Source organism: Lissotriton vulgaris, chromosome 5 (genome assembly GCF_964263255.1).
Source record: "Lissotriton vulgaris chromosome 5, aLisVul1.2, whole genome shotgun sequence".
Taxonomy (NCBI): Eukaryota; Metazoa; Chordata; class Amphibia; order Caudata; family Salamandridae; genus Lissotriton; species Lissotriton vulgaris.
In genome coordinates, this window is record NC_141693.1 from 1,883,448,400 (window position 1) to 1,883,476,140 (window position 27,741).

At 47.3% G+C, this 27,741-nt stretch overlaps 1 protein-coding gene across 2 annotated transcripts in view; it reads right to left on the minus strand.

The window, feature by feature from the left end:
* LOC147717620 (E3 ubiquitin-protein ligase TRIM39-like) overlaps window positions 1-27,741 on the minus strand; it is a 587,574-nt gene that overhangs the window by 105,703 nt on the left and 454,130 nt on the right. The window contains exons 6-7 of one of the 2 annotated variants that reach the window (XM_086920535.1): window positions 26,194-26,250; window positions 15,382-15,497 (exon numbers count right to left, since the gene is read on the minus strand). In XM_086920535.1, coding sequence (XP_086776661.1) covers window positions 15,382-15,497; window positions 26,194-26,250 — 173 coding nt within the window. The remainder of the gene's footprint in view (window positions 1-15,381; window positions 15,498-26,193; window positions 26,251-27,741) is intronic. The other variant, XM_086920536.1, reaches the window with a different exon arrangement.

Consider the following 27,741-nt stretch of genomic DNA (forward strand, 5'->3'; position numbering starts at 1 on the left):
GTTTATTTTAATATTCTGTGTATGCAAACACCACTTTTAGAAAGTAGGTATTTTCTTGTATAACCAATCAAACCTGCCTCTGCTAGGTTGTGTATTCCTATGTCTGGTTTTGTGAGTGACAGGGCTGGGGAATTACAGGAGACAGGCTAATTCACCAAGTGGTGAATAGAGAGATCTGCATCTAGATGGGAGGGAGGAGTTGCACCTGAACCTTGAATAGGGCTGTGCCTGCCTTCCACAATGGTGGCTCCACCCCCTGGGGAGCGGCTGATGTCTCTGCCCTGCACACTGACAGAAGAGAAGGAGTCCTGTAAACAAAGTGCTCCAGGACTGTACTTGCCTTCCACAATGCTGGATCCACCTCCTGTGGGGCGTCTGTTGTTTCTGCCCTGCACTGTGAAAGGAAAGGAGAAGTCTGGTAAACAGAGTGCTTCATAACTGATCTGGACTGGGCAAAGGCCCCTCTCCCCTCAGAAAACAAAGGATTTTGGGGTATAAATATTGGGACCCTGATCGCATGAAATTAGATCACTTTGGACTACAAGAAGAAACCTTTACTGAGGAGAGGAACCTGAAGAAACTGAGGACAGACTATTCCCAAGCTGAAGTGCTGCTTAGGGGATTGGCCTGCAGTGGTTGCCTTACTGCCAAAGGAAGGAGAAAGGAACTTTGTGCACTTTGCTTTCAACTTGTGAAGGATCTCCAAGAGCTTGGAAAATAACTTGCCTCCTGCTGAAGTCTCAGGGACAACAGACTTCACCCCCAGCTCCCCAGAGTTCTTCTGGAAGTGCCTGCTGCTGTTTTGGGCCTTCTGAGGAACTGTGTGTCGCAAGGAGCTGAAAGTGCGACTCAACCAGAAGAAGCGTGTCGCTGTGCCTGCCGTCGCAACTCCAAAGGAGGGTGTCGCAGCTGGAACTGTCGCACTGCACCGCATTGGAGAGAAGCGTGCCGCAACGAAGAGGAAGCGCGTTGCCGGAGCTGCTGCCGTCGCAACTCCGAAGGAGGGTGTCGCCGGTGTAGTTGTCGCACTGCACCGCATCAGGAGAATAGTCTCGCAATGAGGTCAGAGAGTGTCGCCGTCGCTGTGCCTGTCGGAGCAATACCGAAGGAGGGTGTCGCCGCTGGAACTGTTGCATTGCACCGCATCGACCAAGAGCACCTCGCATCCCCGAGAAGCGCACCGTCATCGGAGCTGCTGCTGTTGCATCTTGGATGTCGCCGCTGTAGTTGTCGCATCGAGCGGAAGCTTCACGCATCGTGGGGGAAGAGCGTCGCCGCTGGAGCAGTTGCCATCTCATCGTAAGGGTGTCGCCGCTGCAGTTCACTCATTGAACCGAGAACTTCTTGCATCCCCGAGAAGCGTGCCGCATTTGGAAGATCTACATATCTTTATTTCTTTGTATCTGAACGTTGCCGCATTTCCCATCGCTGCGACATTGCTTGTCGTGGAAGCGCAACGCAACCTAAGGTACATTGACGCAAAGTGTCGCAGCTAAGAACTGAACTGAACTAAGCTTAAATCTATCATCTTAAAGTAATCATAGTGTGCATTTTTTGTCGTTTATGGTCTGGTGGTAACTCTATACAAAATGTCTACTTATTTTTTACATAAAACCTGTGTGGTGTCCATTTGTAGTGTTGTCACTGGGTTACTGTATGTGGTCACAACTGCTTAACTTACAAAGCCTCTGAAATAAGCCTTGACTGCTCGTGCAACGCTACCTAGAGGGTGAGCAGGGGTTATTTTATGAGTATAATCCCCTTATCCTGACTAGAGGAGAGGGTACCTATTTGTCACAAGTACCTACCTGTGCCAACTAGAGACCCCCAAATCTAACAGGCAGCAAGAGCTCAGGCTGTCTGACCCCATTTATGTCCCACTTGACAAGAGGGGGAGCAACCACGGAGGCCAACGGTACCTGCCACAAGGCCCTCAGAGATACAAGGGGTTTGTAGTGCTCCTAATAGAGGAACACAATTGCTGGTTATATTACCTGACCGGACTCGGTAGGGTGGTGGGTGCACACTGGGTATGGATGGGGCTAGCACACATAGGACTGGTGGATGGTACAAGCTGGGCACAGACCGGTCAGCAAAGTTGATGCAGTTCACAGTTACATCCCCAGGAATATGTTAGCTTTGGACAGTGTGCAGAGGTGTATGATGCTGGTACTCCAGGAAGCAGTGGCCATCAATAGACACCTGGTAGTAGTGGTACTTGGCATTCACAATGACCTCAAAATACGTCCCTCACTGGAAAGCCATGTAGTATTACTCTCTTTAGTGCCCCACTTATGGTGTTGCAGTGTATTGCAGTCATCAACCCGCCTTTAAATTGTGGGCTTAAGTAGAACGTCTCTTGGGCGCAAACACCAACTAAAAGTGGTTGGGAAGAGCCAGTGCCTACACCAGCAACAGAGGCCTGCCCTGGCTAAAGCACCAAGGGCCCAATGTTGTGATTACTGGTGCTCTCGTCCCCGCACCTCACGGGAGGGGCTGACGCTTCCTAGCTCCACAGGAGGCTGGTCCAGCTGAAGCTCGCTGGAGAGGCCCCACCTCCCACTCCTCCAGGCAGCCTCAAGGCAACCAGAGCAGCCTAGCCTAATTTCCCTCAGTGTGCTGCTCAGTACTGCTCCTCCCAGGGCTTATGCAGCTCTGCCCGACCTCTAGGAGGTCTCAAGGAGCAGAGAATATCCCAATTACAGAACCTGACAAGGGGGGGTGCCGCAGTGCAGGATGCAAGTCTTCGGGCAGCTGTCACAGTGCAACTGTCCTGTTCACCTTCTTGGCCACTGGCCCCATTTCTTCTCCATATCAACCCTCACTTGTTGTCTCAGACCATACCCTCATTTACCTTTCTGACGCCAATCCATCTCACATTAGCCAAAAAAAACATTTAAAGCGCCATTAAAATTCTTCGAAAATGTCAAAGACAACCTCCAATAAGACCTTGCCTCAGTGGCTGCCACATTATTCCCCTCCACAGGCATCAATGTCCAATTATTGCTCTGAGTTTCATGCTGCAGTTGAACATAGACATGCATGCAGAATCGAAATTCCCCCCAACTGCAGACACTCTCTTTGAATTAAGCATTATTTGCTAATTATTAAACACCCTCTTGCACAACCTACCACACTTCCATTATCAACGCCAAAAGGAAAACTCTCTTCAAAATAATCACGGAAAGCTTTAATCCTGTGGCAGACTCACTGATTTCGAACACCATTGACCAACCCATCGGCTAGGGCACCCAGTTCCCCATATGGTCAATCGCCGTGACACCTACTCACAATAAAGAAAAATATTTGAGAAGAACCAGAGTCACTGGGTAAGACCCAAGCGACCCAGGTAGGTACTGTGTGCGCTACTAATGCTGTACATACACTAGAAAACAGATTCACAAATGTGACAAAAGAGAAAAAAACGTCTATACACACTATGAGTAGTGAATCACCTGCACCAAGTGAGGGAGCCCCTCAGGCCAGGTGGCAAGGGCTAGGTAGGGTGTCAACTATATGGCTAATGGAACAAGCTCAGATGGGCAGTGGAGCAGGGAGCATGGACCCAGAAATAAGTGTAGGGGGACAGTAAGTGGCGAATGTCTGGCAGAAACTTACCATGGACTTAATACTTTAAACAGGCAAGGCATACAATCAAGTCAAAGTCAAAGTCAAAAGATCTTTATTCGGAATAAAAACATCCATAAAAGTACAGACAGAATGCAGTCAAACAATACAGTACAATAATATGACATCTGAGAAAATAAATTAAAGACCAGTGGATCAATTTCAATTTCATATTTGCATACAGATTGTCCCTCCTTAATAAAAACATTTGTGTACAATTAAAAAGTATTTCTAACAAACGTTAAAAAAAATGGATGGATAGTATCAACGTTGTAAATAGGTCCACATTAATGGTGTGCTAAAATGCAAGATGTGCAAAAGAGTTTTAAAACATAAGAAAGTGCAGTGTGCGATAGTTATGCATCAATGCATAAAGTGGCTCGTGATCTAACGGCAGCTTTGAGAAAGCAGCTCACCCTGAATATTACTTCATCTGATCCCAATAATAAGAAAGACCTCAATGCTATTCTAAAGTTAGTCATTTCATATTTTCTGCAATAGGGCATTAAGTAATGAGCAGAAAGCTTTTTATAAAAACCACAGAAAAACAAAAAATGCATAAGGCTCTGTTTCATGTTTTGGTTACAAGGACAATTCAATGTTTCTAAATGTTTATTGTAGTCCAAGGGGAAGTTTAGTAAATTTACTATACTCCCGTCTCGGAATCGAAACAGTAAACTCCTATTCCATCTGCCAAGATGCAAACATAAATACCTGTATGGAGGGCCTGGATGTTTAATATGAGGTTCGGAATAGCCCATGTATTTCATAACAGTGCATTTAGACAAGTTCTTCCTTTCCCGCTCTTCACTATACAAATGATATAATGCCCTACGAATAATGGCCTTATGGGAACAATTTATTAAAATGGGTGAAGTAAACAAAAATCCATATCCTACACTGTCGAGGCAGTCTTTAACCGCTTTTAGCCAAGGTATACAGTGTGCTCTATCGCATTTTAAACAGTCCAGTATTATATCTCGTGTCAAAGTGGTGGCCAGGTTAATCCATATCTTTAGCCAGAAGAGTGCTGGTCTAGATCGTACAAAATCTTCTAAGTATGGAATATTTAATTCATTGTGACATACATAGTGGGGGGAGCATATAACCCCACCCAGCACCTTCCGACAGAACCTATTTTCTTCAATTTGGATATGGGTACAATTTGTGTAACCCCAAACCTCGGCACCATAAGTGCCAGTTGGAATACATTGGGTTTGATAGATCTTAACTAGTGGTGTAATCACATCAACATAGTTGGGTTGTCTCAAAGAGGTGACACAGTTTATAGATTTACCCAACTTGTTCCTAGCATAAGATACATGTGCTTGCCACGAACCAGTATTTGAAAATAGCAGCCCTAAATAGGGGAAAGTGCAAGTGCTTTTCAAAACATTTGACCCTGATTTAATCTCGACAATTTTATACTTTTTGGGACCACAACTCATGATTAGGGATTTTTTAAAGTTTGTGGTCAGGCCTAAATCTGCCATAAAAAGGACAAAACCTGAGATTAAAGTGCGAAGTGCCTTTGGTGTGCGGCCCATCAGGACCGCATCATCAGCGTAAAGAAGAGTAGGTATAGGTGTACCATTTACGTGGGGTACATCTTTTGTTAAAATACTCAGTGAGCTGCTCAGGTTATTGATATAAAGAATAAAAAGGAGGGGGGCCAGCACGCATCCCTGTCTGACCCCCCTACCAATGCTAATGTCATCAGAAACTTCGCCAGTTTGGTTTATACGCACACGTGCTCTTAAATCACTGTGTAAAAAAGCTAAAAATGGACCAAGTACTCATCCAAACCATAATCAAGAAGGGAGGACCATAAACGGGAACGGTTAACAAAATCAAATGCAGAGCTTAAGTCCATGAAACCAAAATATAGAGGGGATTTCTTGGCAATAGTATATTTTGCCATAATTAGACTCAAGTTTAAACATTGTTCCACCGTGCCAACATTACTACGAAAACCAAGCTGGCTAGGGTGTAGGATCTTACTCTCGTCCGCCCAAGTTCTAATCCTTTTAAAGATAACCCTCCCCAGAACTTTCAGGGTGTTATCAATTAACGAAATAGGGCGGTAGCACCCAGGGTCCAGTCTATCTCCCTTCTTAAAAATGGGGACGATTGTACTACAAGACCATGTTTCTGGAATTTGTTCGTTCGTCAAGTTATTAAAAACATTACATAGCAGTGGAGCCCAAAAATCGGGCTCACACTTTAAATGATCAATGGAGAGCCCATCAGGACCGGGCGCTTTGTTTCCTGCGCTTTCAGATATGGCATCCTCAACCTCGGACACCGAGATGTTAAGTGGGCTTAAGGGGAGTAGGGTTGGAGAGGGGTTGTCTGGTGTAGCATAAATTTTAGTAAAATGTTCAACCCAGATAGGACCAGTGATGTTACAATTGATTTCCGTTAGATTTGAGCCTATAGATCTTATCTTCTTTACCTCCCTCCAAAACCCAGTTGTGTCTTTCAATTCGGCCGAGCGTGCCAAGGAACCCCAGTGTGTTTTAAGCAGTTCATTTGATCTAGTACGTAGGGTAAGTTTGTACTCTGCTCTGAGCAACCTTATTTGCGGTATATCCCTAGGTTCGGCTTTTAGGGCGGCTCTCAACTTCCTATTTGCTTTTGAACAGAGGGCATCAAACCATCTAGGTGTTTCCTCAGCTTTACTAGAAGCAGGTCTGGAAATCTCACCTTTTATTACAGAGCAGAGTTCAGTGAATGATGTAATTATATTAACCCCATGGTCATCAATAGTGAGACAGTTTTCGATCAGAACTGGGTGTTTTTTAATGATTTTAGCTAGGATTCCCCTGTTATCCATGCCCTTCCAAATTACCCTCAATTTATCAGTTGAGACCTCCAAATTTCTAGCACCCATTTCATTTCGTGAACACTTACCCCTCGGAAGTAATAGGTGAATAACAATCGGATAGTGGTGGCTATAAATTTTACATACAACTTCAGCCTTTGTTAAGGAGTTAGCGACAGGAGGTGAAACAAAAACATAATCAATTGTAGTGCCCCCCCCATGACCAATAAAGGTGGAAAATGGAGCGGCACTAGTTTCCGTACCAACATATTCCATACAATTTACAAGGTCTCTAGTTGCAAGGAGATTTGTCAGTTCTGTACCTCTTTTACATGAGGGATTTCTCGAATGTATATGAGCATTAAAATCCCCTCCTAGACAGATACCGTCAAATTTCCCGTATTTCTGACCATCCAAAATTCCATCTATAAAATCGAATAAAAGAATAAAATTGCGGTTCGGTGGGACAAAAAGTCATTATTGTAGAAATTGATCAAACATAGCCTTGTCCTTTGGGTATATGATAATGCCATAAAGCTTGGGCAATTGGTTTGGAGTATATCAACTTTAAGTTCTGCAGAAATTTTGACCCAGATAGATAGTCCGCCGCTCGGACGACCAAACGGGGGGGCCGAAACAATCCTATTGTGGCAGCTGTACCCCTCAAATAACAAGTCATCGATACACCAGGTTTCTTGGAACATTAGTACATCATGGCAGTTGACCCAGTCCTTCCAGGAGGTAATTTCCATCCTGGCCTTCAGGCCGGCAATGTTCCAGCTAAGGATTGTCAGATTATTATCTAGCCTCAAACAAGGGCCCTGGTCAATTCCTGAAATAGGTCTTGCTGTAATATGCCCCTGTTGTTCACATGATGTTTTAAGTGAAAAAGTCTTGGGTATTGACGGAAGTACCTCAGGTAATATTTCCACTATCTGATCAATAGCAGAACATACAGAAACCGGTTCATCGATAGTGGGGGACAGTCAATCCAGTGTTTCCAAGTCATGGAATATTGAAAACCTGTTTTGTAATGGGAATACAGGTGGGGGCTGCATCATTTTGTGTGGGGGACGGTAAAAGTAATTTAACGGTAAAGGGGTCACCACAGTAGATGGACCATGTTGAACAAAGTTTTTATTCAGCAAGAATTTTGCAGTGCCCGGATTCCTGAAATTAATTACGATACAGTCCCCATTAATGTTTTTGAAAAGAGGACCTACCCAAGTTACTCGCCGTGTGGATATGATCTCTTTGGAAATGTCATAACCCACCCCCTTGTGCTTCGTTAACCAGTCTATACACTTATTATGCAGTTGAACCCACGATTCTCCTTGACCTTCCCTGAGAGGTGGAATACCAGCCAGAACTAAGACATAAGGACAGGCCTCAGGTGGAAGATGTAAGGCAGGGCCTTGATGTTTAACAGGCCTGGTGTCTTCATGTGGGGTCTTATTGTGGCGCTGGCTGGAATTCGTAGAAGCCTTTTGCATTGTAGTGCCTGTCACTGGATTACTCTTGTTATTTTTCTTTATTGCTCCATTTACAACGCTGGGAGAGGGGGAAGATTTGGTCGAGGGATCAGAAGCACTGGTAACATTCCTGGGTTGCAGAGGGGGTTTAGTCAAAGAGTCAGGCGAGTTACTACCTCTTATACTTTTGGTCTCCGCAGGTATGATGGTCGGGGGTGAAGTAGTAGCAGCCTGTGGTTCCTTAGCCCTATTGGTAATCTGATCGCCACTAGTAAGAACACAAGTGGTGGATTCCAGGTCTTTTAGCAGACGTTCGACTCTATCCAAGCTCACTATACCCTTTCTCTTGGCATCATCATTTTTAATTAAATTTTCCAGTCTGTCAAGTCTTTTAAAAATATTATTAAATTGTTTGATCATTTGACCTTCAAGTTGTTTAAAAATAGTATCTGCAATGGTCTCAATGAGATTCCCCTCTGATTTGGAGTGGTAACTATTTGCATTGGGGAGTTCATTCTGAGTGGAAATTGACATTGAATTTGAGTCATCATTATTTATGACTACGACATCGCCCAGATGAGGTTGGTCCTGCACAGATACTATCTGTTGATTCAGCTTCTGTTTCTTTCCCCTATTCCACATGCTTTGTGGTGTTGGTTGGTTAGCACTCCTAAGTGGCTGCTTCCTTTTGTTGTAAGTTAGTTTTACAGGTCCCCTTTTTAGGTCTCGCCTGGACATCGCATCCGAAGGATGCGTCCAGGCTGGAGACTTAAAGCTGTCTGACACGGGGGAATGAGGGACAAGAAACTGTGACGAGCTTATCCTGGCTGGATTGAGCTGCGTGCACGCGCGTCAACATTCACGCATGCGCACATCACAGCCACACGCATACACAGCACTCACGCATGCGCACATACACACGCATACACAGGCACACCCCCGTCACCTACACGCATACACAGAGACCCCTCCACACACACCAGCCCCTCTCCTCTCGGCTCCACACACACGCACACGCATTTACACTTACACAGACACGCAGGCACCCAGACAGGCAACCCCCCCCCCCGTCACACACACGCATACACACAGACTCCAGGACACATGCACATACACACACACATGCACGCTCACACACATACACAGTCCGCCGCCGCGCGCGCGCACAGATGCCCCCCCCCCCCCCAACAAGGCGACGCCCCACTCACCGGCATCCTCAGTGCAGCGGCTCCCACCGGCAGCAAGACTCTTCTTCCCTTCTTCGGCACCGGGGCGCAGGGTAGGCTCCTGCCTGCTCCGGTGCGCCAAACAATCGCGGCTCTTCCGTGGGAGGCGGGGTAGGCTCCCGCCCTCCTACTTCCGGTTGTCCCGCCCGGCCTGCCTGACTTCCTGGTCGCAGGCCGGTGTACTATCAATAGACCCACCCCATCTATCTTTACACCCCCCGCATTTCCACGCATGCGCATAAGTCTGCGCAGCCGCACTATGGTCCATGTCTTGGCCGCATGTATTTTTAAGCTCCCCACTCTTCTGCCGGTTTAGTGCGCATGCTCGTGATTGCACTTTCAGTTTCAAGATCCACACACCGGAGTCACCCTTTCGCAGGAAGCAGACTTAAAAAGAAAAACTCAAACACAATGATTTAACGCAATGTAGGCAGACACGGCCCTTAAGAGCAGGAGAGAACTGGGAACACTGCTGCGCTTTAACAGCTAATTGTAATTTACGTATTATCCATATTAAATATATACAGCTGACCAAGCATCTGCACAGATCTGGTTTGAGAGAGTTGGCCGCTGTAGGCGATGCTCACACACCTGGCGTGGTATTGTGAAAGAGTTTTGGGCACGATCCTGGAAGCGGTGGGTGGCGCCTGCTATTGTGTCAGTTGAGACTTATTGAACACTTAAAACCACAGGACTGGCAGGTGCACTTTTGCTAGCAAAGAGGAAAGTGGTCTAAACTGCGAGGGCAGAGGTGTCCCCAAATTGCAGCACTCGTTAGTGGATATCACATGGTGTAGGGATCAGTGAACCAGGACCGTCCAGACCGAAGGACATTTGGGCCCCCTTTAGTGCATATTTGCTGGCAAATCAATGCGAAAATTCACCTGATGGCTTACCCAACGTTTGATCTTTCTGCCAGTTCCTAACCCCTCATGAATATTCTATGCTGTATAAGAAACAATATGTTGTGTAACCGCCCTGAGTACAGTAAGAGCAATGTGATGTACTTTTGTAAGGGTTATGATTGACAAAATCAATAAAACTTAAATAAAGAAGACCTGGCTTTTTCAACAACACACAGCGCCCAGATACCCCTAGTGATGCAATGCTGCGCTACACAAATGCTAATTGATTGATTTGTGTTTGTTTTCATCCTGTTAATATTACTAACAAAAGATAGGAAAGGAGGCCTTTACATTCCTTGAGAGTTTAGCTCTTAAAGGCGCTCCTTTCATAGCAGCAAGTTATTTTCAAGCGGAAACACGTACTTTATCAGTACAACCTTTTTGTCACCAATTTCTTTACAGCACTTTCAGGCAGCCAAAGCTGAAAGCACAGTTTTTAAATAGTTGAAATAAATAACGTTAAGAAAGAGAGACAAGGAGCAGAGAGATGGGGGGACTGGAGGCAGGTATGGCTTGGCCGTTACTCTCAAAAGCCTTAGGTAGTAAGTACTCAAAACACATGAAGGTCTCACCAATGAGAAAGAAAGAAGGAAGTGGAAGAGTTAGAAATAGAGAAATAAACGCTGCATAAAAAATGCGCGCGTCCCCTCCAGCAGACAGCAGCTGTCATCACATTGGAACAAATAACTCGGATTGCTCCATGTGAATTATTAAAACTGGTTCAGAACTGTTCAAGCCAGCAACTGCTCAAAATACCAGCCTGGTTCCCCGATAGTCCACTCTTCTACATGCATGTAGAGAGAAGATTTTATACAAAGTGGGACACAAGACTTGATTTTTTGTGATCTCGCAAACGAATTTACAACACTTAACCCTTCTAGACCACTTAAAAAGTGTAATTTATAAGTAACAATTCATGAGATTAGCAACAGCCCTTGAGTTATTAAATATACTAAAAGTAAAAATGATGTATTCCCCCTTGGCAATAAAGACAATCCTATTTTAAATTCACAGTGAGTGCGGAGTGACAGTGAGTGCAGAGTGACAGTGAGTGCAGAGTGACAGTGAGTGCAGAGTGACAGTGAGTGCAGAGTGACAGTGAGTGCAGAGTGCGTGCAGAAACAGTGAGTGCAGAGTGCGTGCAGAGTCAGAGTGAGTGCAGAGTGACAGTGAGTGCAGAGTGACAGTGAGTGCAGAGTGACAGTGAGTGCAGAGTGACAGTGAGTGCAGAGTGAGTGCAGTGACAGTGAGTGCAGAGTGACAGTGAGTGCAGAGTGCGTGCAGAATGACAGTGCGTGCAGAGTGACAGTGCGTACAGAGTGCGTGCAGAGTGACAGTGAGTGCAGAGTGCGTGCAGAGTGACAGTAAGTGCAGAGTGCGTGCAGAGTGACAGTGAGTGCGGAGTGACAGTGAGTGCGGAGTGACAGTGAGTGCGGAGTGACAGTGAGTGCAGAGTGACAGTGAGTGCAGAGTGCGTGCAGAGTGACAGTGAGTGCAGAGTGAGTGCAGAGTGACAGTGAGTGCAGAGTGACAGTGAGTGCGGAGTGACAGTGAGTGCAGAGTGCGTGCAGAAACAGTGAGTGCAGAGTGCGTGCAGAGTGACAGTGAGCGCAGAGTGACAGTGAGTGCGGAGTGACAGTGAGTGCGGAGTGACAGTGAGTGCAGAGTGACAGTGAGTGCGGAGTGACAGTGAGTGCGGAGTGACAGTGAGTGCAACGTGACAGTGAGTGCTGAGTGACAGTGAGTGCGAAGTGACAGTGAGTGCGAAGTGACAGTGAGTGCAGAGTGACAGTGAGTGCAGAGTGACAGTGAGTGCAGAGTGACAGTGAGTGCAGAGTGACAGTGAGTGCAGAGTGACAGTGAGTGCAGAGTGACAGTGAGTGCAGAGTGCGTGCAGAGTGACAGTGAGTGCAGAGTGACAGTGAGTGCAGAGTGACAGTGAGTGCAGAGTGCGTGCAGAGTGACAGTGAGTGCAGAGTGACAGTGAGTGCAGAGTGACAGTGAGTGCAGAGTGCGTGCAGAGTGACAGTGAGTGCAGAGTGACAGTGAGTGCAGAGTGACAATGAGTGCAGAGTGACAGTGAGTGCAGAGTAACAGTGAGTGCAGAGTGACAGTGAGTGCAGAGTGACAGTGAGTGCAGAGTGAGTGCAGAGTGAGTGCAGAGTGACAGTGAGTGCAGAGTGACAGTGAGTGCAGAGTGCATGCAGAGTGGCAGTGAGTGCAGAGTGACAGTGAGTGCAGAGTGACAGTGAGTGCAGAGTGACAGTGAGTGCAGAGTGACAGTGAGTGCAGAGTGCGTGCAGAGTGACAGTGAGTGCAGAGTGACAGTGAGTGCAGAGTGACAGTGAGTACAGTCACTCAGCACCACCACATTATCAGTCAGAACCACCACAGCATCACTCAGAACCACCACAGCACCACTCAGCACCACCACAGCATCACTCGGCATCACTCAGCACCACCACAGCACCACCATAGCACCACTCAGCACCACCACTGCATCACTCAGCATCACCACAGCCCCATTCAGCACCACCACAGCATCGCTCAGCACCACCACAGCACAAATATGTTCTCTCAATGTTTCAAGCTTTATTACAAATGTCACAAAAAGATGTTAATATTTCACTTCTGTTCTTGGATTTTGTTACAATAAAATACACTGAACATAATCTTCACAAAAGTTATTTACAAAAGTTTAAGCTATTGCCATTATAAATTACAATCACTTTTATTAAGTATTAAAAAAAAATTAAAAGCCATTGTTATTTGTAATATCAATACATCTAAGTCACGTAAATACAAATGTTGCATTACAAATGCTATAGGTGTCACATTTGCGAAAGTTATAACTATTGGCATTGTAAATGACAAAGCTATTAATTTAGCTATTTTCAAAACCAACACATAAATGAACATTTGGTGAATTTCCATTAAAATATTTGACTTTTTTACTAAGATATTATTATACTGTTTTATGCAAACAAAATTTAGATACTGCATAAATAACTTTAATAAAACATATTTTATATGAAGCTTTTTATGTAAAAAAAAAACTATAGCATAAAGCAAAAAACAATTGCCATTTACAATGCTAATAGCTCAAACTTAAATAATGCGAGACCTATTGCATTGCAAATGCTTGTTCTCTTAGCTCCTGTGTTCTCAGAGACCTCAATAGTAGCCTCAATAGTTGGTAATGACGAGGCAGGGTCAGGGGCTACGTCTGGGGCTATGTATGTAACAGTATTTTCATCTTCAAGGACAATGGGCACACTAACAGCAGGATGCGATGGTTTAGCCACGATGACTTCAGGGGTTATGTGAATGTTGCCGTTTGAACAGCCTGTTGCACTTAGTTGGTTAATAGTCAGTGAACCCATTGAGAACCTCCTCTCAGTTTCAACAATCTCATTAAACGCAGTATCTATCAATGTCTCAAAAGATGATATGAGAGATACAGAGGTCTCTGCACCCTGGGTAAGTACGTCAGTGATATTACTAATAACGGTGCAGTCGCCCATTTTATTATCCAGATGAGATGCTAACCTTACCAGAGGAATGTTAGAGGGGTGGCCCGACCAACCACTGTTGACCTCTGAGGGCCTCAGAGGGCCCGCCCTTTGCCCGGGCTTCGCCCAGCGCCGTCCGCGACGCGGAGGTGACTCCCTGTTTAAGTAGCGCCTCCGGGCGCGCAGCGTCAGGAAGTGGCCAGCCGGAAGTCGTCGCACTGCCCTCTGGGAGCTGTAGTCTCCAGCCGCCGCGATGGCGTGGAGCGGCGAGACCACAGCGTCAGGGCCCCAGGTGCGAGATGGCGTCCGGTGGCGAGATGGTCACCAGATGGCTCCGTGTGGCAGGTGAGCAGGTGAGCAACAGGATTTTCCTCCCCGCTCCACCGAGGGGACTCCCTGTTTAAGTAGCGCCTCCGGGCGCGCAGCGTCAGGAAGTGGCCAGCCGGAAGTCGTTGCACTGCCCTCCGAGAGCTGTAGTCTCCAGCCGCCGCGATGGCGTGGAGCGGCGAGACCACAGCGTCAGGGCCCCAGGTGCGAGATGGCGTCCGGTGGCGAGATGGTCACCAGATGGCTCCGTTTGGCATGTGAGCAGGTGAGCAACAGGATTTTCCTCCCCGCTCCACCGAGGGGACTCCCTGTTTAAGTAGCAGCTCCGGGCGCGCAGCGCCAGGAAGTGGCCAGCCGGAAGTCGTCGCACTGCCCTCTGGGAGCTGTAGTCTCCAGCCGCCGCGATGGCGTGGAGCGGCGAGACCACAGCGTCAGGGCCCCAGGTGCGAGATGGCGTCCGGTGGCGAGATGGTCACCAGATGGCTCCGTGTGGCAGGTGAGCAGGTGAGCAACAGGATTTTCCTCCCCGCTCCACCGAGGGGACTCCCTGTTTAAGTAGCGCCTCCGGGCGCGCAGCGTCAGGAAGTGGCCAGCCGGAAGTCGTTGCACTGCCCTCTGAGAGCTGTAGTCTCCAGCCGCCGCGATGGCGTGGAGCGGCGAGACCACAGCGTCAGGGCCCCAGGTGCGAGATGGCGTCCGGTGGCGAGATGGTCACCAGATGGCTCCGTTTGGCATGTGAGCAGGTGAGCAACAGGATTTTCCTCCCCGCTCCACCGAGGGGACTCCCTGTTTAAGTAGCGGCTCCGGGCGCGCAGCGTCAGGAAGTGGCCAGCTGGAAGTCGTCGCACTGCCCTCTGGGAGCTGTAGTCTCCAGCCGCCGCGATGGCGTGGAGCGGCGAGACCACAGCGTCAGGGCCCCAGGTGCGAGATGGCGTCCGGTGGCGAGATGGTCACCAGATGGCTCCGTGTGGCAGGTGAGCAGGTGAGCAACAGGATTTTCCTCATACAATCATTGGAATGGAGACAGAGTTTAGCAGCCAGCGAGAGAGATCTAGACACAGGGCATTGAGGTATGATACAAGACAAGACTACCAATGAAGGCGAGCTAGACACCGGGACTTAAAGAACCAGACATGGTCATCAGGATCTGCCATAGGCAAACACCCAATTATTGAGCACACATCCAATTGCAACTACTAAAAAAATATACCAGTCTATTTGTAAGTTTATTGGTACTGATTACATATGTTTATTTTGTTAAGACTGTGAAGTCATTGGAAGCCACACTGGATAACCATCAGGCTTCCCCATCAGATACTTACAACCATCGGAAGATAGTTTGATAACTAAAGATGCGGACAGAGCCATGAGGGCGTTTAAATAGAAGATCTTTTACTGGTCAGAAACTGCACAGGGTAACAGTAGTTCCTGATGACTTACCACACCCGATCTAGATATGACTTGTCTCATCAGCTGGTGCATAGTTACCTTTTAAATTCTCTATCTTTTCCTGTACAAAGGCACTCAATGTGCAGGAATTCGGCAGACTTTGCTCATTTGGAGTAAAATTGCCAGAGACAGCCAGATTCCTCAAATATGCATCGCTGTAAACAAGAAAGCATAACATAAGACAGTATGTAAGCTTAATACTATAAAATACTAATATTATGTATACATCATGCTTAAACTGTGTGATCTCTGGTGTCAGCTTTATATAGTGCCAAAGAGGTTGCTAAGGAGCAAATCAATAGCTATGCAACACATGTCTGAGTTTTGGGGTAGCCCTATAAGCACACTACTAATAGAGTTTTGAGGCAAAAGAGCTACCTGACATAAGACAGCAAATGTAAGTGGCTAATTGTGGGCTGGTACAGAATTAGAAAGTACAGTGACAAAAGTGACCTGGGAAAAATGATGAAGTCCTGTAGTATATGTATAAGGATGAGTAAGGTGCACCATAGTAAGTCATGACGGGCATGCGAAGCATCCTGTAGTGAATAAACTACTACTACTCAACTACTACTGGGATCTTTGTTATTGCTACATGTTTTCTCCTTGCCAAGATTAGGAGCTGTGCTCATAGTTTGTACAATTCTCCACTTACCCCCATCTCACTGACCCTAACCCCTCAATGATTCGCACAACCTATAATCCCAGAACCTGGAGTGAAAGAAACAGTAGCACATGTCTGATAGAAAGCGATTAGGTAAGTGGTTGTCAGTCAATTCGCTCACTTAAAAGAGAACATGTCCAGAGCTGCCACTTTCGGGTAATTACTACAAACACTAAAGAAAGGGCATGGGGACGTAGACAGCATAGCTCAAAGTCTAAATGGGCCAGTCAGTCAGTCAGAAATCTATATTCTAAGCCTTAAAAGAATACTTCATTAAAGCATTTCTGATTAAAACACAATGAAGTTAATAAAATATCAAATACCAGATAAAAATACCCTAGATAAAAAGAATAATTTACAAATGTCCAAATCACATCTCTTCTCAGATAATTATCACGAAGGCATAGGCACAACGGTGTTTGAACTATAGATGGTAAGAGAGCAAAAAAGATCAACTACGTTCATAATACTTATTGGCAACAATTTCAAAATGTCATCATTAGTCACTGTGGGAGACGATCCCACACTACGGGATCTGGAATCCTGTACAAAAGTTATAGAAAAAAACATGGGAATCATTTTCCAACAATATTCCGTAAACAAACTGAGGAGGACATGTATTTATAAACCATTAAGTAGATACATTCATCTTTTAAAAGCTGAAGGTAGTGCAAAGCAGCATGACATTTTCTTATATTTAGGAATTTTAAGAGAGGTGTTAAAAAAGCGCTCCTTGGGTTGGTAAAAAGTTTACAAAAAAACATGAAATGCAACGTACTCTGCGCTGACTTTGAGTCACATCGGCATACAATCATTTTGGCATCGGAATATATGTTACGCGGTTATGAAACCAACAGATGGGAAGTTCCAAACCTGAACCTTTTAAGATAGAACAATTGTACATGACTAAAATAAAAAGAAAGATAAGGCTCAGTACCTAAAGAACAGACTAGAAGTGAGCGATCAATAACCATTTTTTTACCATCTCCGAATATCTCTTTTCAAATAGGAGTGTGCCAAAAATTCTTTCTTCAACTTGGCCCTTGATATTTTAGCAATATTTCCTGGGTTGTTGAAATAATCTGACAAGCTTACATTTTTCAGCTGGGCTCCAACATAAGAAATCCAAGGGATTTTGTTCACCCACTCTAATTTTAGGCAGTCTGTAATGACGGAGCGGTTTAAACCGGTTTCTTCCTTTACCCAGATGTTATACCATAATAATAGAGGTGCTAGTTGTATGAGGAAGGACAGCGGGATCACGCCAAGCTCGCTGTAACAAATAGTGGTGGCAGTGCTTTTTGGTACAGTCAGCAAGCGTTTCAAAAAAAGATGTTTTCAGCTCTCTTGTGGTTGGGATGTTGCAAAAGCCCAGACTCTAGCTTCGTACAGAGTAGCCACACACGTACATGCTTTTTAGATTTCTATAATTGCTCTTATTGGGCGGGAACCTAGTTTTTTTAGCAAATCTAAAAATGCCCTCCAGATTTTGGTTGAAGCCCCTAGTCCTTGCCTCTATTAGATGAAGCCAAGTGCTATTTGAATCAAAAATAATTCCTAAACAAGAAAAGGTAGATACATAAAGCAATTTCTCGCTACCTATAAAACATGTCTTTACAATAGTTGGTGATTTGCCCACCACCGTGATATAGGATTTGGCTTTATTGGTCTTCAGGCCAAGGTCATTCATAAAATTATTAAAACTAGTTAAAAGCCTTTGCAACCCCAAGCCGGTTCTGGACATTAAAACACAATCGTCTGCATATAATAATGCCGGTAACAACCTTCTGGGGAGCATCCACATACCCGTTTATAATGCAGCTTGCTCTAAATGGGCCATTCTGGAAAGGGGCGACCACTCGGTCCGCCCGAACGTATGGTTGGGTGCCCCGATCCTCCCGGGAAACCGTTTTGGGCGGGAGGCGTGTCTCGGCTGGTATGCCCGAAGCGGCGTAGCCGGGGCGCGCCTTTTCCCGCCCAAGAGGGGTTGTCCTAGACACCTACACCGATGGCCACGCCCAGTAGGCGTACTGGGGGAGGGTACACGCCCTCCCGAACAAGAATAAATGGAGCGGGAATCCGAAGAAGCGCCCTCTTGTTCCTGTGCTTGGAAGGCTGCACCCACTCGTTGCTCGTGAGCCCTCGACGGAACAAGGAGCAATTTTGAGAACTTGTAATTCTTGTGTTTCTCTTCCAGTGACTTTACAGCGAAGGGTTCAGGACCGTGTTGATCGACCCGGAGTGGATAATCGAAACCATGTCTGGCAAGAAGGCAGGAAAGGGTTCCGAGACAGACCAGGTGCTTCGCATGTTGGTGAACAGAATAGCGAGAATGGAACAAAGCATCGGACAAGTTCCAGCGCTTGGTCGGGATATGGCGGGCATCAAGAAACAACTGGCCGCAATGAACAAGCCTGGTAACCCAAGGAAGGTAATAGGCCCGGCATTGCCGGGAGTCGTCCCCGAGGGTAGGGGGAAACGGGCCAAGAGGAGGGCGGTTGCAGGGGAAGTCCCGGTCCCTGAGGTACCCCCAGTCATCCCTGCCAAACCATCCTATGACCCAGTACCAACCCCAGACGCGGGTCAACCGATTCCGGTTGTGATCACGCCCGCTAACGAGGAGGATATGCCTCCTGAATTGGCCACCCAGTTGGCCGCATGGCTTAATAGGAAAGCAGGGGGTGCTACGGCGCCTGGAGACACGGCCGAAGAGGCCAAATTACTAATGCAGCAGTTGCGGCAGTCGCGAGATGCTGCAAAGGCGAATCTCCCTCTTGTTCCCCCACAGGTGACACCGGAAGGACCGGCAGCTGGTCTCGAGAAAGCGGCGGGAACAACAACCGAATCTGGTAAGCTTGCTTTGCCAGTAGCGGGGGAGGGCTCATTACCCTCAAGGCGGGAAAGGGTGGTTCAAAATATACCGCTGGCCACAAAAGAAATGATATGGGCAGACAAGTATGTCAATATGTTTTCGTTGTTGACTGACCATCGCGAGATGGAATATGCTAAGACACATAAAGATCTATGGCACCCGAGCGTCTGGCGCGCCAAGATGGCGGAGTTCAGGGTGGAGGAGACGATAACGAATTGGGCAAAGGCCTTTGCAATGTTTACTGCGATTATTGGTGAACGTAAACCCGAGGTATTGACCGAACTGTCTTGTTATCAGGCACGTATAATGGATTTTTACGGAATGTATGAGGGGGACGAATGGAAAGGTTACGACATGAAATTCCGTAAAGCAAAAGAGTATGATTCCTCTCTGACATGGGATTGCCTCGACTCTATTTCTTGGCATAAGCAGCTCCTGCCTGGGGCGACAGGGACAACCTCGCCAGGCGGGAATGGGTCGGGTGTTTCCCGCCAAAAGCCCGCGGTGCCCTTTCGTGCAGGCACCGGTGGTGATCACCAGCCGAGAACCGGCGGGAATGGTGGCGGGAATGGTGGAAAGCGGGGGGTCTGTTGGGGCTTCAATAGGGGCAACTGTAACAGACCGCAAGGTACATGTAGGTTCAAGCATGTGTGTGCGGGTTGTGGGAATTCCTCTTACCCGGAGAGTTCATGCAGATCGAAGAATAGCGGGTCAGGAGGTAAAGGAGGGCCCAAACAAGACTGAGGCGGATTGTAGCGTGCAATTGCCTACTCCCGTTGATCTAATGGCTATGACTCCCTGGTTAAACAAATACCCTGATTATGTCTCTGCCGGGGTGTTGAGGAAGGGATTCTTATATGGCTTCCACATCCCGGCGGGGGATTTTCGTGGGGAACCGTTTTGTAAAAACCAGCTTTCGGCACAGCATAATCCCGGTGTAGTGGAGAGAAAAATTGCTAAAGAGGTGAGCCTAGGCCGAGTGGCGGGGCCTTTACAGCACCCGCCGGTGGCGGATTTCATCTGTTCCCCATTAGGGGTGGTCCCCAAGAAGGACCCGGGGGAGTTTAGGTTGATCCATAATCTGTCTGCACCAAGGGGTTTATCAGTAAACGATGCTATTAACCCAGAAGTTTGTTCAGTGCGGTACGCATCATTCGATGATGCCGTCACCATGTAAAATCGCCTGGGCCCCGAGGCGCTGATGGCGAAATCTGATATCGAATCAGCGTTCCGGTTGCTCCTGGTACACCCACAGGATCAGCGTTTGCTAGGTTTTGCGTTCCAAGGGCGTTTTTACATGGATAAATGCATGCCGATGGGTTGCTCCATTTCTTGTGCTTATTTTGAAAAATTCAGCTGTTTTTTAGACTGGGCATTCACCGAGGCCACAGGGCATAAGCATGTTATGCATTACTTAGATGATTTTCTGTTCTTGGGAGCAGCCGGCGACACGGGATGTGCGCAGGCGCTACAGGAATTTTGCAGCCTCATGAGTGAGTTTGGAGTCCCATTGGCACCAGGTAAGACGGTCGGACCATCTACTTCACTGGAGTTTCTGGGGATTGAGCTCGATTCCGTGGAGGGATGTTTCCGTTTGCCAGTGGAAAAGGTAGCTAAATTTAGGGCTTCTCTGGAACTTTGCCTTAGTAAGGGGAAAGTGACCCTGCACCAGTTGCAGCAAGCAGTGGGTCAGCTTAACTTTGCCTTGAGAGTGATACCAATGGCCCGCCCCTTTTCACGCTCTATTGCACAAGCTATGGTTGGTCTCAAGGAAGGGCACCACCGCACGAGACTGTCTGCAGAGGTTCGCCAGGATATGCGCATTTGGTTGGCATTTCTGGCGGATTTCAACGGTCGAGTAGTGTGGAACAAGCCGCCGGCGTCTTCGGACGAGCTGGGTCTGTGGACTGACTCGGCGGGGAGCGTGGGATTTGGCGCCATCTTTGGTAATCGATGGTCGGCGCGAACATGGCCGACGTGGTGGCACACCAGCGGTCTCACAGGTAACATAGGGTTCCTTGAGCTATTCCCTATCTTTGTTGCTCTGAGGGCATGGCCAGACGAGTTCAGGGACCGCTCTGTGGTATTTTGGTCTGATAATATGACTGTGGTCGAATGCATTAACAATCAGGCAGCACGCTGCAAGTGGATCTTGAGATTGTTAAAGGAGGTTGTGCTGCTTTGCATGAGACTGAATGTACAGTTCAGGGCGAAACATGTGCCGGGTGTACTGAATCATGCGGCTGATGCACTCTCTCGTTCACATATGCAGGCGTTCAGGTGTTATCTACCTACAGCGGACCTAGCGGCGGCACCATTCCCCGAAGCACTCTGGCTAATCGGTGCCCCGGATTACAAGACCTCGTGGCAGCAAGCTTAGCCCCCAGGACGAGGAAGGCATACGAAGGAGCGTTTCGATCCTATTGTGCATTTTTGGGCCCGACAGGGAATCAGAACTGGGGTCAGGAGGATTCATTCCTAGGTTTCCTGGTAGCACTGCATAGGGAAGGCCGATCAGCGGCAACGGCCAATAGGCACAGGGCGGCCATCTCATTCATGGCGCAGGTGCATGGCATCAAAGACCCAACAGGTTCCTTTTTGGCGAAAAAAGCCCTTCGTGGCTGGCAGCGCCTCGAGGGTCGCAAGCAAGATGTGAGGCGCCCGATTGGCTTAGAGAGGTTGTCCCTACCCTTGGCGAAGCTAGTCACGACATGCTCCTCCCAATTTGAAGTAGTTCTGTTCCGGGCAGCTTTCACATTAGCATTCCATGGGGCAATGCGGGTGAGCGAACTGGTCGCAAGGAATAAGAAAGATGTGAAGGGAGGCTTGTGTAGGGATCACATCCTAATTAGGGGTGATTCGATGGTAGTCACGATAGCTAGATCCAAGACTGACCAGGGAGCTATGGGAAGCAGTGTTGTTGTCCAGCGCATGCAAGGGTCCCCCTCGTGCCCGATAATGTGTTTAGAGGAATACTTGACACTGAGGGCGGATACATGGGGGGGGAGTTTGCTGAGGCACAGCGATGGCACCCCACTAACGAGGTTTCAGTTCCAGAGGGTGTTAGCACTGACAATCGCTGCGGCGGGCATGGACCCGTGCGATTTTGGGACCCACTCCTTTAGGATAGGGGCTGCTACGGAGGCTACAGCCAGGGGTCAGAGTGCAGAAGAAGTGAAGCAGTTGGGACGATGGTCCTCGAATTGTTTCAAAAGGTACGTGCGATTGCACATGTTGTGAAGTCAAGTAACATGCACTCATGCTTCTTGTCTTCTGTTTGAATTACAGTTTCGCGAGCATGTCATGCGGGGCGGAATTTACAGTCGACCCAGTACCAGGGGACCTGCGGTCATGGATCACCGTCTGAGGAGAGAGTGGTTTGGGTCGTGGGCCACTCATATGTGAGGCGGGCCGGGGACGTATTCAAAGCAGGTGACGCGACTCGCGCAGCTGGGGGATACGGGTACAGAGTGGCCTTCCACGGAAGGGGCGGGCTCTGTATTGACCAATTCGAATCTTTCATTGAGGGTCTCTTAGGGCGGCAGAGGTCACCGCCATCTGTAGTCATAGTACACCTGGGGGCAATGACTTGGTGACACTGGGTAGACGAGTATTACTCGAGCAAGTTTTGTCTGCCGTTAGCTGGTTGGCTAAAAGAATCCCGGGGTGCACGATTGCCTGGTCCCACATGATTCCCAGAAAGGTATGGCGGGGGGGCCTTTCAGTGTCAGCACTGAACCATTCGGTGAAGAAGGTTAACAACAAGATTGGTAGATTGTTTCGCTCTGCGCAGATGCATAGCATTCCGCATGGGTGTATTCGGAGTGATCACATGTATCAGAATGATGGGGTTCACCTGTCCCGGGAGGGGAATGTTTTACTCATAGGAGACTTCATAGCATGGCTAAGGGGTTTGAGGAAGCATGACCTTTAGGAGGAGTTTCGGGGGGGCCGGATAGCCGGTCAACTATCCGGCCTGTGGCGGTAAGGTCATGATCGGTGAGCAGTAATTTCAAGGTCCCTAGAGGGGGGCGCCACCCAATATGGATGGGAGCGCCCGGGGGGAGGCGGCCATTGGCCCCTCCCACTGGGAGGCGGCACCCACTAAGGATGGGTCGCCTAAGGGGAGACGGCCATAGGCCCCTTCCAGGGGAGGAGGTGGCTATATGCCCCTCCTACGAATTTCCCGGGGCCCGGATATCCGCGACGGCGGATGTGATAGAGAGTGTGGGGGGGGGAGGGGTCCACGCTGTCCTTCCTACAGATACCTCACACAGGTGCTCGGACGACCTTAAGATGGAGTTGAGCGGAAAGGAGGGCCCCCGACAAGACAAGGGAAATTAGAGTTGGCAAGGAGGGTACAGTCCTCTGCGCGGCCGCCACTCACACCGTGAGGCGAGAGTTTTTGGTAGTAGGGATCTGACACCGGTTAAGACCTTGCCGTTGGCCCTTAATGCTAGGATGTACAATTTTAATTTAGAATGTATGCATTTGCAGGATGTTAGACTCGGCTAGGAAACCTTTGTATTAGAGATTTGTTAAGGTTAGCCAAAGAACATGTCTTCATCGAAATGTAATAAATGAAAATTGTACATAATTATGAAACTTTTATTTAATGTTTTAAATTTTGTTTCATATTTTAATAAATACGGCCGGGAGGGTGACTCCCTCCCGCCTTCCAAAAGTTCGAAGCTGTGTCCGACTTCCCATCCTTGGGGAATGTGTTGGGAGGGGGTGACGGGCATCCCGGCCATATGGAAAGGGGCGACCACTCGGTCCCCCCGAACGTATGGTTGGGTGCACCGATCCTCCCGGGAAACCGTTTTGGGCGGGAGGCGTGTCTCGGCTGGTATGCCCGAAGAGGCGTAGCCGGGGCGCGCCTTTTCCCGCCCAAGAGGGGTTGTCCTAGACACCTACACCGATGGCCACACCCAGTAGGCGTACTGGGGGAGGGTACACGCCCTCCTGAAGAAGAATAAATGGAGCGGGAATCCGAAGAAGCGCCCTCTTGTTCCTGTGCTTGGAAGGCTGCACCCACTCGTTGCTCGTGAGCCCCCGACGGAACAAGGAGCAATTTTGACCCACCCACCAGCCCCTTATGGCAATGTTTGGTTTTGCAATAAAGTTTTGCTCTGATAACCCCCTTTTTTCCCTCCGTATAGAAGGAAAACGAATGTCGAGTTGATGATGTGACTTCTGTCTGTAGGTTACTGTTTTTTCTTTTACGAGTAGATAGCTTGATACAATTGGACAGGCTGATATTTTCTTCCTTAGTAGGTGAACAAATGTCGTATTTATTCTTTGGTTGGGCGGTAAGGTCATGATCGGTGAGCAGTAATTTCAAGGTCCCTAGAGGGGGGCGCCACCCAATATGGATGGGATCGCCCGGGGGGAGGCGGCCATTGGCCCCTCCCACTGGGAAGCGGCACCCACTAAGGATGGGTCGCCTAAGGGGAGACGGCCATAGGCCCCTTCCAGGGGAGGAGGCGGCTATATGCCCCTCCTACGAATTTCCCGGGGCCCGGATATCCGCGACGGCGGATGTGATAGAGAGTGTGGGGGTGGGGGGGGAGTCCACGCTGTCCTTCCTACAGATACCTCACACGGGTGCTCGGACGACCTTAAGATGGCGTCGAGCGGAAAGGAGGGCCCCCGACAAGACAAGGGAAATTAGAGTTGGCAAGGAGGGTACAGTCCTCTGCGCGGCCGCCACTCACACCGTGAGGTGAGAGTTTTTGGTAGTAGGGATCTGACACCGGTTAAGACCTTGCCGTTGGCCCTTAATGCTAGGATGTACAATTTTAATTTAGAATGTATGCATTTGCAGGATGTTAGACTCGGCTAGGAAACCTTTGTATTAGAGATTTGTTAAGGTTAGCCAAAGAACATGTCTTCATCGAAATGTAATAAATGAAAATTGTACATGATTATGAAACTTTTATTTAATGTTTTAAATTTTGTTTCATATTTTAATAAATACGGCCGGGAGGGTGACTCCCTCCCGCCTTCCAAAAGTTCGAAGCTGTGTCCGACTTCCCATCCTTGGGGATTGTGTTGGGAGGGGGTGACGGGCATCCCGGCCATATGAACTTGGTATGGAAATGTGTGCCTAACTGGGTATTGAGAGCTCAGCATAGAAGTGTGTGCCAAACTACGGCATTGTGATGCTGGCATAGAAATGTGTACCTAACGGGGGCATTGTGACAGTGGTGTAAAAATCTTATGGCACTGCAGAATTGTAAGAGCGGAACACAAATATGTAGCTAGCTGAGGCATTGTGAACAAAGCACTGAAATTTATAGCGAACTCGGTTATTATGATGCTACCATGGATATGTGTACATCACTTGAGTATTGTGACACTGCTATGACCTCGCGTATCTGTAACTAGGGCATGGTTATACTCACTGGCTAGGTAATGTTACGCAACTGAGAATTGTGAACCTGTTACGGAAATGTGCACCTAATTAGAAGCTTGTAATACTAGCAAGGAAATGCATTCCTAGTCGGGGCACTATGATTCTAAAATGGAACTACACCATTTACTGAGCGTTTTGGGCGTGGCAACTCCTATGAAGGCTATTAACTATGATTTGTGTCTCTTGCACTGTCTTGTACATCAATAGTTTCATTAGATTTGCATCTTTGTTTAGAATGAAACCTTAGCAATCTGTTCCTTGGTGGAATAAGAAGCGGGGTTTGATTATGGAATTAAATTTACTTAGAGAAAATCTCTGCTGTCAGTGTTATTAGAACTGCATTTCCCTTAAAACCTCATTACGAGTGGCTTGTTTTTTGTACAATAATTATCACACACTATAAAAACCGACCCCGAGGTGTACGCAATCTGTGAGCAATAATTATCATATATTACCAAAATCTGCATGTCTTCGTATTTACCAGACATTTTCCCCAATAAATATCAGAATGTTTGACATACCGAACATTATCTAGGGGCTCTCTCTGGCTTTTATTGCACAAATATGTCCAGTGTGAGTCTGTGAGATAAAAAATACAAACTCAAAATTTCAATTAAAAAAAAAATGACGGTCAATACTATCTCCTCCATGGGAAAGGATTTACGGCTCCAAAGTTGCAGGACGGACAGATAAGGGCGAAGCATACAAAAAGGCATGCCTTTATTCAATATGTAAGCGGTTGTAATGATGACTGCTCCAAGGTATATGTTAATAAAGATATTTAATGCAAGCAGGTACAATGGGAAGCTCTCCACACAACGATGCCCAACTGATAACTAAACCCCCACCATTCTGGAATCCTATGACATAACCCAATGATGTACAAGGTACACATACCTGTAACTATTGACACCATAATGCCGGGATGCCACATCTCCTTTCTTTATAGAACTTCTAAAAATAAATTAAGGTAATAAATAAATATATAAAAGTCTAAGACCTTAACTATAAACATAAGAATATGAATGGTGTACTGCAGAATAACATTGGTACAAGTAAGAATCTAGTTTAACAATAGATAAGGAAAATTATACAGAATGCATGTATATGAAATGTAAAATTAAATTCCAAAACACCCCAATCCTCCCTTAAAACAAATAAAACTACATTACATAACTCCTATATTTAACTGGTACTTTTGTAACTCTCCCAGCTCGAGTTGTTTTAGACACATTTTGTACATTGTCGTCAAAAGGAAGGGAAGAACCATCTCTTGAAGAATGAGGTTCATGAGAATCCAAAACACTAGAGGATGACATACAAACTGTGCTAGATGGCTTACTTATACTTGAAAGACTATTGGAAGCAGGATTAGAATCCATAACATCATCCCACATCCAAGAAAATGAAGTTGAAGAAGCCACACCTTTTTCAGTTAGGTTAGAACTCTTATACAAACTCATCCTGTTATAATGCCAAACATTCCCATCACTAAGTTTGGCCGATTTGGAATAAGGCAACATAACCTGTAAAGGTGAAGAATATTTCCTTTGACCTTTTCTAACTTTGTTTGGAAACTTCCCAATAACCCAATCAGTTTTCAATTTAAAATCATTAGCATTGTGCATTTTATCGAATTGATTTTTTCCAGAATCATGCATTTTCCTCAAATTGGATCTCACAAGTGCTGGTGACCATTTGCTGTGAATTTCTTTTACATTCCATGCCACATTATCTTTGCTGAAAGGCTAAATGGGCTATAACCAGTTCCAGTCGGGGTGATTCTATAAGCCCATAATGTAGATAAAAGTTCTTTTTCCCAATCCTTGCCAACATTTATTGCAGCTTGAACACTACCCATTATAACTCTGTTAAATCTTTCGATACAACCAATCCCAGCTGGATTATATATGGGAGTGCACTTTTTACAGATTCCGTTCCTTTCTAGAAAGTTCTCATACCTCTCAGATGTAAATTGAGGACCATTGCCACTCAAAGTTTTTTTTGGAATACCTTCTCTAATATATAGACTTTGTTAAAAATGTACAACATGTTTTGAGTCCAAATTTTCAGTTATGGGGGGCGTGGCTTGGCCGGCAGCAATGGCGGCAGCGTTTTAGGCTTGCTCCGGCCAGCCCCGTAATTATCCTGACATCTATCCTCACCTGAGCTCGCTTTTTGGACTGACTGCTCTCCGGTGCCTCATCGCTAGTCGAGGATGACCCACGGTTGTCTGTTGGGGCTGCTGGGGCGCAGCACGGCGATCTGCGGCGGAGGCGGGCCTGGTGCTCGCCCGGGAGGCTGAAGCCGGGACCTGTGGTGTTGCCTCCTGCCGGGGCAGTGAACATTGCGCTGGCGGCGGAGCGCTGGTACCCCGTGGGCCGCGGGGCTCTGCGGCCCCCCCCCCGGCCCGGGAGGGTCCGGTCCGCAGGAACGTGAGGCGGC